Raw genomic sequence first — 13,739 nt, 5'->3', positions numbered from 1 at the left:
GCATTGATGTGGGTAGCGGCATTGATGTGGGTAGCGGCATTGATGTGGGTAGCGGCATTGATGTGGGTAGCGGCATTGATGTGGGTAGCGGCATTGATGTGGGTAGCGGCATTGATGTGGGTAGCGGCATTGATGTGGGTAGCGGCATTGATGTGGGTAGCGGCATTGATGTGGGTAGCGGCATTGATGTGGGTAGCGGCATTGATGTGGGTAGCGGCATTGATGTGGGTAGCGGCATTGATGTGGGTAGCGGCATTGATGTGGGTAGCGGCATTGATGTGGGTAGCGGCATTGATGTGGGTAGCGGCATTGATGTGGGTAGCGGCATTGATGTGGGTAGCGGCATTGATGTGGGTAGCGGCATTGATGTGGGTAGCGGCATTGATGTGGGTAGCGGCATTGATGTGGGTAGCGGCATTGATGTGGGTAGCGGCATTGATGTGGGTAGCGGCATTGATGTGGGTAGCGGCATTGATGTGGGTAGCGGCATTGATGTGGGTAGCGGCATTGATGTGGGTAGCGGCATTGATGTGGGTAGCGGCATTGATGTGGGTAGCGGCATTGATGTGGGTAGCGGCATTGATGTGGGTAGCGGCATTGATGTGGGTAGCGGCATTGATGTGGGTAGCGGCATTGATGTGGGTAGCGGCATTGATGTGGGTAGCAGCATTGATGTGGGTAGCGGCATTGATATGGGTAGTGGCATTGGCTAATGTGGGTAGCGGCATTGATGTGGGTAGCGGCATTGGCTAATGTGGGTAGCGGCATTGATGTGGTTAGCGGCATTGGCTAATGTGGGTAGCGGCATTGGCTAAGGGCGAGGCTGTGCTGCTGATGTGGGTAGCGGCATTGGCTAAGGGCGAGGCTGTGCTGCTGATGTGGGTAGCGGCATTGGCTAAGGGCAAGGCTGTGCTGCTGATGTGGGTAGCGGCATTGGCTAAGGGCGAGGCTGTGCTGCTGATGTGGGTAGCGGCATTGGCTAAGGGCAAGGCTGTGCTGCTGATGTGGGTAGCGGCATTGGCTAAGGGCGAGGCTGTGCTGCTGATGTGGGGAGCATCATTGCCTGAGGGCGAGGCTGTGTTGCTGATGTTGGGAGCATCATTGCCTGAGGGCGAGGCTGTGCTGCTGATGTGGGTAGCGGCATTGGCTAAGGGCGAGGCTGTGCTGCTGATGTGGGGAGCATCATTGGCTAAGGGCGAGGCTGTGCTGCTGATGTGGGTAGCGGCATTGGCTAAGGTCGAGGCTGTGCTGCTGATGTGGGGAGCATCATTGCCTGAGGGCGAGGCTGTGCTGCTGATGTGGGGAGCATCATTGCCTGAGGGCGAGGCTGTGCTGCTGACGTGGGGAGCATCATTGCCTGAGGGCGAGGATGTGCTGCTGACGTGGGGAGCATCATTGCCTGAGGGCGAGGCTGTGCCCTCCATCTATAGGTTCGGGCAGGAATTTGTAATTTGTTGAGGGTGCCGGTGATGGGTTGCCTACTCTTCACGAAGTACATGATGGGATCTTTAACGCCCACCAACAAATTCTTTCCAGCTGGATTCCCGTTTAACATCCATCCGAGGGACGGCACACGCATTGATGAATCACCCTACCTGTGAATCACCGGGATGACCGTTTTTAGCTGATTGGTGATTCCAGCCTCGGCCAGACAGCTCAGAACAGAGTCTGCGCACCTCGAAGACTTTCCGTCAATCCTTAATTCAGATAAAAATTCAAGATATCCTTTTTCCGCTGTTTCATTCTCGCGATGTTCAACGTGAAAAACAATGACATAATTTGCCCAAAGTTTGGAAAATACCAAGAATGCATTCGGTTCCATCATCCCGAGTCCAGAAATTCCCTTCTAGTAAATGTTTTAAATCCTAAAAGGGGGTTCGGCGGAAGAAGCATCGAGGCAAAGTCGATGCAGTTGAGGAGGTTTCAGGTAATTTATTTCATTGTCAACCTTTGGCAATGAACGCTCCGTGGATTGGAACCTTTGCCACGTTCGTACGTTTCAGGTTTGAAGCTCGTCATGTAATAAAAATACGCTTTTGGCAGGGAATGAACTACACTGAGATTTGCTTTTAATGAGGCAGAGGTTGCAAAAAGATGAACATTGCCAAAGGTAATTCAGGAACCAAGAAGCCATTGCTTGCTCATCACGATATGAAAGAAATCGTTGTAAAGTTTTTCAAGAACTTTGTCCGAGGCCGCCGTTAAAAAGCTCGAGAGTAATAAACATTGCGTGCGAACTTCCAAGTGTTTAAAATCATTCATCCTCTTCTTTCTCTTGTATTTTCTCTGTTAACAAACCCGAGGGAGCATGACGCACTCAGGAATCTGCTGAAAACCCAGGAAAGGTGGAGCACTCACTGCCTTCTCTCCTCTAGTTCCGTCGAGGCGTCGAGATATCCGATCTGGTCGTCAGTTGAAGGCTCAACCTTCTCGGACTCTTTTGAGACTGTTACAGCAATTAGAGACCAGGAACAGGTTTTTTTTGTCTGTTTTTTTGTATGCAAGATCGAGGCTCGTGTAAGAGCTAACATTGATCACAAAAAGACAAACTGACACATAAAACATATGATAAAGGGAGTGTGAGAACAAGATGGAGAGCAGGGACATCGGGAGATCTGTAGGAGGGAGAGGGCTTGGGGGGAGGAGGCGTGGGAATGGGGCGGTATGAGAGGTATAAAACACGTGGACACTGCTCGGACTTCCAGGAAAGAAGTCGGTATTTCAAAAAAGTGGATCTGGGGTGAATTCGCGGGGGTAGAAAAGATCAAGGTTTTGGATGGGGGAAGATAAGAGATGGTGGTGAACAGCTGTTTTGAAGACCTGGAGGAAGGAGTGGGATTGAAGAGAGTGAGGGAGTTTGTTCCAGAGGCGGGAGAAAAGAGGAATGAAGGAGTGAAGGTGAGCAGAGAGCCGAGATTTCGGCAGTTTAACCATAAGAGGGTTGCAGGCAGATCTTGTACGACCTGGAGGAATATTTGGGGGACAGAGCACAGAGAGAGCTGGGGGAGCAAGGCCGGAGAGGAGTCGGTAGAAGACAGAAAGACCACCAACCTGAACTTCTTAATTTATTTTAACGATAACGAGTGATCAACCTGAACACTCAATCCATATGCGGACCACCCCATAGGCCAACTTTTGTAAAAACCACCTTATTATAGGTGAAAGAGGTTGCATCATTACATGAATGTCCCCTTCAATATTGACACGACATCCGACAGTGACCTCAGTCAACCAATTTTCCAGAATATACCCCAGGAACAGACAACTTTTGGTGTTAGCGTAATTGGGGCCCTCTGGGAAGAAGAACAATTTTGGACAACAACTTCACTTCCACCCTGTTCCCGTGCATACGTCATGAAAAGAGAAAATCGGTGGTCCCTTTGAGTTTAATGTAATAGAGTAAGACTCGTGTGACTGATCATGCAGCATATGTGAGGCTTTTAAAGGGAAAACATCAAGGAATGGGAAACGAACGTGTTTTATTTTTTACCTACGCCACCGATTGTGGATTAGTCAGGGCCCTTAGGGATATTTTGGGGCCGTTCGGTTCAAATTCTTCCAAAAGCACCAAATTTGGCCCAGATGTTGCCCATGCCATACTCTTTCGATTTTTGACGGGCGCCAAGACGGGCTCCCCCCCCCCCCCCCACGGGCTCCCCCCCCCCCCGGGGGCTCCATATTGGCGAAATACTAAATGGCCGCCACCCGGATTAGAGGAAAATCAGTGAAATAACCAAAAGGGTTGGAATCATGTATGATACCACTTTTCAGGGGGTTTCGAGGTCGAGGAATCCAATTATGATGTTATTTTGATGATTTGAGGTCAAGGTCAACCCTCAAGGTCATCTTAAAGGTCATTTTTGAGTCAAACGTGTCGGTTTTTGAGTTTTTTGTCAAGATTTACGCGAGGTTCACCATTTTCTGTTTCTGGGTTGGGTAATCGAACTCTGACCTTATTTTTGACAATTGGAGGAAATATTTACATGTCTATTTCCTAATTTTCAGGCATATGCAGTTCATCAGTCTAATTACAAAGGTACGGATTTTGATGTTTTATGAACTGTATGCCATTTCCTTGTGTTTAATTTCTGTGCGATCATGATCCGGGTTCATGTATACATGATTGTATACATGTCATAAATATGACGTCATAGGTCATGTGACCTGGCGGCCATATTGGATTTTATGAAAACCTTAAAAATGGATCCCTGCCTTCATTTTTCGATCGATTCATTTTCAACTTTGACCACTTATAGTACGCCATGTGATTGGATGCATATACTAATTATGACGTCATAGGTCAGGTGACATGGCGGGATGGACCGGTATGGTCCCCGGATCATACCGCCCTTGGCGCCCGTCAAAAAACGAAAGAGTATGGCATGGGCAACATCTGCGCCAAATTTGATGCTTTTGGAAGAATTTGAACCAAAATATCCCGAAGGGCCCTGACTAGATGGAGGTTATGTTTTCACCCCTGCCTGTCTGCTTGTCGGTTTGTTACTCGGCCCGATTTTTTTTTTTTTTTTGCAAGTATGTTGATCACTCCGGTTTGTGTGTTTGTTTGTGTGTGTGTGTGTGTGTGTGTGTGTGTGTGTGTGTGTGTGTGTGTGTGTGTGTGTGTGTGTGTGTGTGTGTGTGTGTGTGTGTGTGTGTTTGTGTGTTTGTCTGTCCGCTCGCTTATACTTGCCTACACGTCACAATTTGAAACCGATCTTCACGAAACTTCACCAAATGGTAGAGTTCGTGGTCCGACAAAATCCTATATATTTTGGGGTCAAAAGGTCAAAAGGTCAACATAGACCAAAGGTCAACCACTTTTTTTCAAATTTCTAAAATCCTCAATTTTCATCCGATTGACTTGAAATTTGAAAAGGATTTACATATCAGCTAACTGAATTCAACTACCAACTATTTTTGAGATCAGCATGGCCCAAAAGGTCAACATAGGCCAAAGATCAACCACCTTTTCACATTTCTAAAATCCTCAATTTTCATCCAATTGACTTGAAACTTGAAAAGGATTTACATATCGGCTAACTGAATTCAACCACCAACTATTTTTGAGATCAGCATGGCCCAAAAGGTCAACATAGGCCAAAGATCAACCACCTTTTCACATTTCTAAAATCCTCAATTTTCATCCAATTGACTTGAAATTTGAAAAGGATTTACATATCGGCTAACTGAATTCAACCACCAACTATTTTTGAGATCAGCATAGGCCAAAGGTCAACCACTTTTTTCCGGATTTCTAAAATCCTCAATTTTCATCCGATTGACTTGAAATTTGAATAGGATTTACATATCGGCTAACTGAATTCAACTACCAACTATTTTTGAGATCAGCATGGCCCAAAAGGTCAACATAGGCCAAAGATCAACCACCTTTTCACATTTCTAAAATCCTCAATTTTCATCCGATTGACTTGAAATTTGAAAAGGATTTACATATCGGCTAACTCAATTCAACCACCAACTATTTTTGAGATCAGCATGGCCCAAAAGGTCAACATAGGCCAAAGATCAACCACTTTTTCACATTTCTAAAATCCTCAATTTTCATCCAATTGACTTGAAATTTGAAAAGGATTTACATATCGGCTAACTCAATTCAACCACCAACTATTTTTGAGATCAGCATAGGCCAAAAGGTCAACATAAGCCAAAGGTCAACCACTTTTTCGAATTTCTAAAATCCTCAATTTTCATCCGATTGACTTGAAATTTGAAAAGGATTTACATATCAGCAAACTGAATTCAACCACCAATTATTTGTGAGGTCAAAAGGATTCTCTATTGAGTGCCATTCTGCTTTGTTCTGTTTTGCCAAGTGTCGCTCTATGAGTGATTTTTCATTTGTCTGTTTGTCTGTGAACAAAATATCTCAAAAAGTTGTGGACGGATTCGGACGAAATTTGGCAGAGATGTAGCGTATGGTTCCCAAGGTCGGCCGAGGGACTCCGAGTCCCTCCGAAGGACTAAATTATTACATTTTGGTGAAGATCCGGATTCGGATCCGCCTAATATAATTTTTAAAGTGATTCTTCACCATTGGGAGATAGGGCCAAAAACGATACATAGCAAGATATCTCAAAAAGTTATGGACGGATGTGGACGAAACCTGGTGGACCGATTGAGTGTCTGACAAGGAAGAATCTATTCGATTTTGGTGAAGACCTGAATATGGAAGAGAATTATTTAATTTTTTAAGTGATTCTTCACCATTGGGAGATAGGGCCAAAAACGATACATAGCAGGATATCTCAAAAAGTTATGGATGGATTTGGACCAAACTTGTTGGGCAGGTTGTGTGTGTTACAAACAACATCCAGATCCAGCTAGTATAATTTCTTAAGTGATTATTCACCATTGAGTGATATGGCCACCCAGGCGGACGTATGCTGACGTATACGGACGTAACTGAGTGCCGTTCTAGTTAAAAAAAAAATTGTGACTAAACTTGGTAGACAGGTTGGGTGTGTGACACGAACAAGCCAATTAGATTTTGGTTCAGGTCCAGATCCAGATCCGACCCATCAGTGGGTTACAAAACATAAACTGTTCAGCCTGGCGGAGGTTTGCGCTCTAGCAAGTGCCGTTCTAGTTCCTTATTGATCAGTCAGCCCATTAGCAGAGTGCGTAAAAGGATGCTAACTGGTATAATGAAACATTCCAGAATTCTAACATTGATATTCCTCAATTTCCATGCGATAAAGAACAATATTTCATGAAAAGCCTGTCATTTAAAATAAGATGCAGAAATATCAGATGGGCCATGAATTATTTTTTGAAAGAGATATGAACATGAATGGATGATTAATGAAGTTCTCTGTCCTGGACGAACACCGTAACAATTCGTTCTAGCGATCCATTCTTTAAAGAAAGACTTTTTCACATTTTGTTGTTACAGCCCGAATTTAAAATGGATGAAATTGAGATTTTCCGTCAATGATCCACATATAATACCCCATAACGACAGGTGGAATTTGTTTTTTTAATGTTTACAAAATAATTTAAAATGAAATAAAGAAATATCTAATCTCGATAACTATTTAACCCCCTGAGTCAATACTTCATCGAAATGCCTTTGGCAGCGATTACAGCTTTGAGTTTTCTTGGGTATGTCTGAATCACCTTTGCACATCTGGATTTGGGGAGTTTCTCCCATTCTTCCTTACAGATTTGCTCAAGCTCTGTCAAGCTCGATGGGGAGTGTCGATGAACAGCAATCTTCAGGCCTTTCCACAGATTCTCAATGGGATTCAAGTCTGGGCTTTGACTGGGCCACTCAAGGACTTTCATATTCTTGTTCTGAAGCCATTCAAGTGTTGCTTTGACTGTATGCTTGGGGTCATTGTCCTGTTGCAATGTAAATCTTTACCGCAGTCAAAGGTCTTTTGCACTCTGAAGCAGGTTTTCCTCACGGATTTGCCTGTATTTGGCTCCATTCATTGTTCTCTCTTTCCTTACAAATATCCCCATCCCTGCTGCTGAAAAGCATCCCCATAGCATGATGCCTCCACCACCATGCTTCACGGTATTGATGCTGTTTGAGGGGTGATGAGCTGTGCTCAGTTTCCGCCAGATGTAGCGCTTTGCATTCAGGCCAAAGAGTTCAATTTTGGTCTCATCAGACCACAGAATCTTTTGACTCAAGCTCTCAGAGTCTTTCACCGACTGTTTTGCCAACTCAAGGTGTGCTCTCATGTGTTTTTGTTTTTTTTATCAGGAGGGGCGTCTGTCTGGCCACTCTCTCATAAAGCCTAGATTTGTGAAATGCTGCATAGACTGTTGTCCTCCTGGCAGGTTCTCCCATCTCAGCCAACGAACTCTGTGTTCATTCTGTCAGAATGGCCATTAGGTTCTTGGTCACCGCCCTGATGGAGGTTCTTCTTGCCCAGTTGTTCAGTTTGGTCGGACGGCCAGCTCTAGGAAGAGTCTGGGTAGAGTCGAGGAAGAGTCTGGGTTCCATTTTCTTTCCATTTCCTCATGATGGGGCTCACTGTGCTCTTGGGAACTTTCAACACTCTATAAATTGTTCTATATCCTTCCCCAGATATATGCATCCTCACAATTCTATCTCGAAGTTCTATGGACAGTTCCTTGGACTTCCTAGTAGAGTTTCTGCTCTCACATGCAATGTCAACTGTGGGACCTTATATAGAAAGGTGTGTTTTGTTATAAATCATTTACGAGTACAATCAATTGAATTGGCCACAGGTGGACTCCAATCAAGTTGTAGAGACATCTCAAGGATGATAAAAGGAAATGGGATGCACCTGAGCTCAATTTGTCGTGTCCTAGCAAAGGGGATGAATACTTATTGACTCAAGACATCTAAGCTTTTCATTTTTAATTATTTTGTAAAAATTTCCGGCAAAAATAATTTCACATCATGGGGTATCTGTGTGTGTCTGTCTTACTGTGTGTCTGTCTGTCTATCTATCTATCAGTGCATGTGTGTCTGTCTATCTATCGATCAATATGTGTCTTTTTACACTACCGGTCAAAAGTTTTAGAACACCTCAATTTTTCCAGTTTTTATTGAAATGTACACAGTTTAATGTCCAGTGAATAACCTGAAATGGTACAAAGGTAAGCAGTAAACTGGTCGAGGTAAAAAAAAAAGTTTAGGTTAGCAAAAACGGGAAAATAATGTAAGTTGAACATTTATATTGTAAAAAAAAAAAGGCCTTCTTCAGGGAACAAGTTAAATGGGTTAACAACTCAACAGTTAACAGCTGTTCTGCAGCAAAGTAAGTAAATTAAGCCTTGAAAGTTGATGCAAACAATTCCTACAGGTGTCCCAATCTCTGCTGATTACTTGATTACAAACCCCCTGTCTGTATAAAAGCAGTATTGGAACAAACTGTTAATACACCCTCCGAAGCATTATTTGGACAATAATCCACTGCAGGAAGTAGTATATTGGAAACTGGAGGAAACTCTGACAGGAAGAGGTCTGGCAGACCCAAAGCCACAACAGAATCAGAAGACAAGTTTCTGAGAGTCAACAGCTTGCGTGATAGGCGGCTCACAGGATAACAGCTTCAAGCACAGCTTAACACTGGTCGAAGTAAGCAAGTCTCTGTTTCAACTGTGAAGAGAAGACTTCGATCTGCAGGTTTGACAGGTCGAGTGGCAGTAAGAAAGCCATTGCTAAGATGGCAAAATAAGAAAAAGAGGCTTGCCTGGGCCATGTAGCACCACCAGTGGACTACTGAAGACTGGAAGAAGGTCTTATGGACCGATTAATCAAAATTTGAAATCTTTGGTTCATCACGCAGGGTTTTTGCACGCTGTCGAGTAGGCGAAAGGATGGTTCCTCAGTGTGTAACACCAACTGTCAAACATGGAGGAGGAGGCGTGATGGTCTGGGGCTCTTTTGCTGGATCCAGAGTCGGCGACTTGCACAGATAGACACAGGGCCATAGGGTGGATATCTATTTTTTTTTTTGATTTCATGACCTGAACCTAGGGATTGGGCAAGAAGGGTGTGCGATGAAGCCTTATGACCTCCAAAACATCTTATTTTTTTTCACAAGCGATATCGTGGTACGTTACCGAGAACCGCTGCCCCAAAACACCAGTATACACCAAGTGTATGTTACATTTGAAATACCCATTTACACAGTAAAATAACAACACAAACTATATGATGTCATGTTCACATTGGTCTTGGCAGCAATATTTATTAATTCAGACCCCCAAAAGTAGTAAAAATGTTGTTTTAACGACTTGGTAAAATAACATGCTGTTGATGCATTTATCAGAAAGTCATGTTTTTGGACCTTAAAACCTGCATAACTTTAAATTTTTGTACAATATTTGTGATTGGTGTTGCTACTACGATCCATGGTGGTTTACCAATGCTATTTTGAAACTGTTAATAGGTCCAATAAGTGTGTAAGGGGTGATATTTTAACCCATCAAAGACAATTACGCAGCGTACATGCGAACCAGTGCGCATTGACGTCATGATAAACTCGAGATGGGCTGAACTATGGCCACAATTAGTCTCTTCGGCTTGGTCATGTTGAAACTTGTCCAAAACATCATACAAATAGTGCAGTTATTTCATCCTCTTCAGCATCAGAGTCTTCCTCATCTTCAGATCTGGAGTCTTTATCATCATTCTTATCATCAAAGTCAACATGGCCAGTTATGTTTGAGCAGTCGTTCCTGCCGCACTTGCACAAATCTGTGCACGGAATGTTATTCTGTAGGCAAGTGCATGTAGTTTCGTTGCTGCATCGTGTCTTCTTGCAGCTTCCAGTGCAGTTAGCAAGCTCCATCACGCTGTCTGGTGCAGGTGGAAGTGTCATCCAGTCCATGGCAAGTTCCTCTTCCATCATCCATCCATAGCCATTAGGGTCGGGAATGTCAGGGATGGGCTGCAGGCTCCTCTTGTAAATTCCTGAAATATTGAAGTGATCAATAACATTAAGAATGGAGATATACATATTTCCAAAACAACATCAGAGGTATATCATTAACACTAATAGCAGTACAATCATATTATTGGGAAATTCTGTGTAGAGAAACATGCGAAATCCAAAACATCCTGCTCTGACTAAGTGTGGAGCAAAAATATCTCTGGATCATCTACATGTCATGTTATCTTAACCACTCAACTGTACAGATAGTTACTTCAATTACTCTTTCAAATAGACCTGTTAATTTTGAACATTTACAAAGCATTGTTGTGACATTCAATATTTTGTTTTCAATTCAATAAACTTTCCAAATAATCATCTTCATTGACACATGCTGCACCATATACTAGTACTCCTGTCCAAACATAAATTACAGGTGATGTTCAATATTCAAAGAAACAACCAATTAACTTACCAGCTTGGTAATTGGCTCTCTTGATGTGCTGTCTCAGGGCATCTTGGTTGGGAGGCATTGTGATCTCAGACGTTCTAGCAAGACGAAACATGTTGTACCTGGCCTCATTCACAGTAGTGATATTGTGCTGTCCATATAACTTGCAGACAAATGTCTCCAGTGCTTCCATCATGTCTGGATGTATGTCAAACCGTTCTCCAAGGTCCCTCAAGGCACCGCACAGCTCTGGATTCTTTAGTATGAGGTTTAAGGCCTTCTTTTTGCCTTTGCCATAGAAGGCGCTTACAATATCGCAATCAGTAAAACAGTGTAGGCCTATCAAAGCTTGGCTGACATCATCCCCAATGCTATCGTAGATTGCTTTCAAGTCAATTGTCCTAAGGTTGACTCCCTTTCCTGTGTGGAAATATAGATGTGCAGAGATTTGGGGTACTAAGGCTATGCCGATTACGAACACATCTGTATCCGGACTAACGATGATGACGTCATTGCTTGTGTGTGCTGCATGCGCGGCATGGAGGAACATCCGTGTGTCCGCCTCTTCATGCGTCGAATTTAGTGATGGCTCTTCTTTCACTTCAACTACCTGATCTGGAGTGCTGCTTCCTGTGAAGATATGGCATTTGGTTCCATGTGCCAAGAACACTGTAATTCCTCTGAGGTATGCTGTCTTGACCTTACTCCACGTCTCAAACAAGTATTCGATTAGCGACTCCTTGTTGTCACCGTTGGAGAGGAACTTCTTCCATTGTTGAGGAAGGGACTGGCCATATATTCGCATCACTTGAGACCCTCTGGCTGCTCTCTTCTCTCGCTTGGCGTTCTTAATCGATACCTTTTGGTAAGTATCGGTTACGAAATGGATCTCACTGGACTTGTTGCCCGCTGCTTCCTTGACAAGGCGCTTCAGTATTTCGTGGGCCAGATTGAGAAATGTCCTTTCCCCGGTGAGTTTGTTGATATTCAATTTCTGTATCATTGCCATACCATCCATTACATACATGCCTCCTACTGGAATATCAACCACAGGTTTCTCTGCCTGACTTTCAAGTGCATGAAGTAGGTTGGCTTTGTTGGTCTTGACGAGGCAGCCTTGCACACTTGCCAAAGGAAGAGGTAGTGGGCCAAGAGAATAGGACATTAACTCTTGAAGATCAATTTTCCGGAACTGCCCGATGACAACAAGCCTTGCTAAGAGATTTCTGTCAGCCTTCAAAGACACACCCTTTCCACGAATTTTCTTTTTCACAGCCTTAGACATGTTGGTGAATGTCTTAAGTTTCAATTTCTTAATTGAGCCAAACAGGTCGACTGTCTCTGTCTGAAATCGTTCTTTACATAGGGTGGTGAACTCTGTTTCACCTCTTTCATATGCTGTGTTTAGATCTTCCTGAACTTCTCTCGTAGCCACCACACCAGATGTAACATGAACCAAGTCCTCTCCATCATATTCAAATGGATTAATCATGCTGTTTGTCATCTCGATGATTTTGTCAACATCAGCTTTGTCACGTAGCATGCGACTTTGTAGTAGATCGGAGCGTGTTGAGCTGTGCTCTTCATATCTGGACTTCCCTGCCATAACCTCGCATTCCTGTGCAATTGACTCCCTCGCGTGGTGTGACCAAATCCATCGGTTAACTGTCCCCTTGCTGGTAGTGAAAACGGTCATGCCCCCCTTGGTCTTGGAATCCCTGTTTGCTGTCTGCTCAATGGTCTGGTCGCAGGCGATTTGGGCAAAAGCTTTGTCGCTTCTCTGGGTAGCGAATTCACCCTCCATAAATTTCTGATGAATGGCGGGATGGGTCTGCTAAACATCTGACATTTCCAGCCAGTATACTGGAAGGTATCTGCTATAATTAATGTGATCATAGGCAAATATCCATGGAAGCATACATCGCATGCCGGCGAGGTGAAGATCCCAGTTGGCTTCTCGTGTCCCTCTAATGAATAGCAAGAGAAGCTCCACCGTCTCAATGTATGAACTCCAGAAGCGAAATGTTGGTTTGGTGTCACTTGCTTCTAAGAATTTGTCAAAGGAGGTTTTGAAGTCTTTGAACTTGTCGCTGTTGAGAATGACATGGTAGTTTGGATGTGGGAAAGCTTCAGAAAAGTTTGACAAAAGTTCCTTCACTCTACCCGCCTCATGTTCTGGAATAGATTCAAAATATGCATCCAGGAGCATCTGCTGCATCGCGTTTGACATCAGCTTATGGGCTCGAACTGCCCTGTTGTAATGCTTGCCGCTGAACACTCCATTCACAGACCCCACTGCAACAATCTCTGACTCAACCAGGATGTCTTGGAGACCACCATCTCGAAATCTCTTTCCAATACAGCCAAGAAAGGACATTGCAGTGTGGAATGCCCAAGAGTCAAATTACCAGTCTCTTCATGAACTGTGCATTCTGCCATCTAATGAGCTGTGCCTTGCAATAGATGGCTTGGTCAACGACAATGACGACTGCTTCCAACTGTAACTTGTCGGCGATCTGAACACTTCTCTGCAGTATTGTTAGTACCGTATTCATTTCAGTCGGAGTGGCATCAATGACAGGGAGATACCCTATCACGCTCTTTGGTGGAACTTCAACACAAGACAGTAGTTGGTTGAATCCTGTCCAAGATGGCAGAGTCCCGTCAATGTTGTACTTGGTGTTGTGGTTTGCTAGGTCTATCGTCTTAGGGTGCTGGAGTAATGGGAAGTACGTTGCTCGATCCAATGGAACGCTGGTTGCGAATGGAGCGGGTCCTTCTTTTTTCCCTCCATAATATGTGGCAAGGTTCACTGCAGGTGGCTGCATCGATCTCTCCCGCGTCCTCTTAACTGTAGTGACTGGTGCTGATTGTACTACTTCATGGGATTGACTTGGTCGCTGTATTAT

The 13,739-nt window shown here is 44.0% G+C and overlaps 1 protein-coding gene across 1 annotated transcript; it reads right to left on the bottom strand.

The window, feature by feature from the left end:
* Nucleotides 1-9,664: 9,664 nt before the first annotated feature.
* On the bottom strand, nucleotides 9,665-12,677 carry LOC144892571 (uncharacterized). The gene is made up of 2 exons (XM_078779662.1): nucleotides 10,855-12,677; nucleotides 9,665-10,420 (listed from the first exon to the last, which is right to left on the bottom strand). The coding sequence occupies exons 1-2, from the start codon at nucleotides 12,632-12,634 to the stop codon at nucleotides 10,059-10,061; spliced, it is 2,142 nt and encodes a 713-aa protein (XP_078635788.1). The 5' UTR covers nucleotides 12,635-12,677; the 3' UTR covers nucleotides 9,665-10,058.
* Between the last annotated feature and the right edge of the window lie 1,062 nt (nucleotides 12,678-13,739).

Source organism: Myxine glutinosa, chromosome 6, assembly GCF_964187855.1.
Source record: "Myxine glutinosa chromosome 6, kmMyxGlut1.1, whole genome shotgun sequence".
Classification (NCBI taxonomy): Eukaryota; Metazoa; Chordata; class Myxini; order Myxiniformes; family Myxinidae; genus Myxine; species Myxine glutinosa.
The sequence above is the reverse complement of the archived record's forward strand: the minus strand, read 5'-3'. Positions and strand labels throughout refer to the sequence as shown.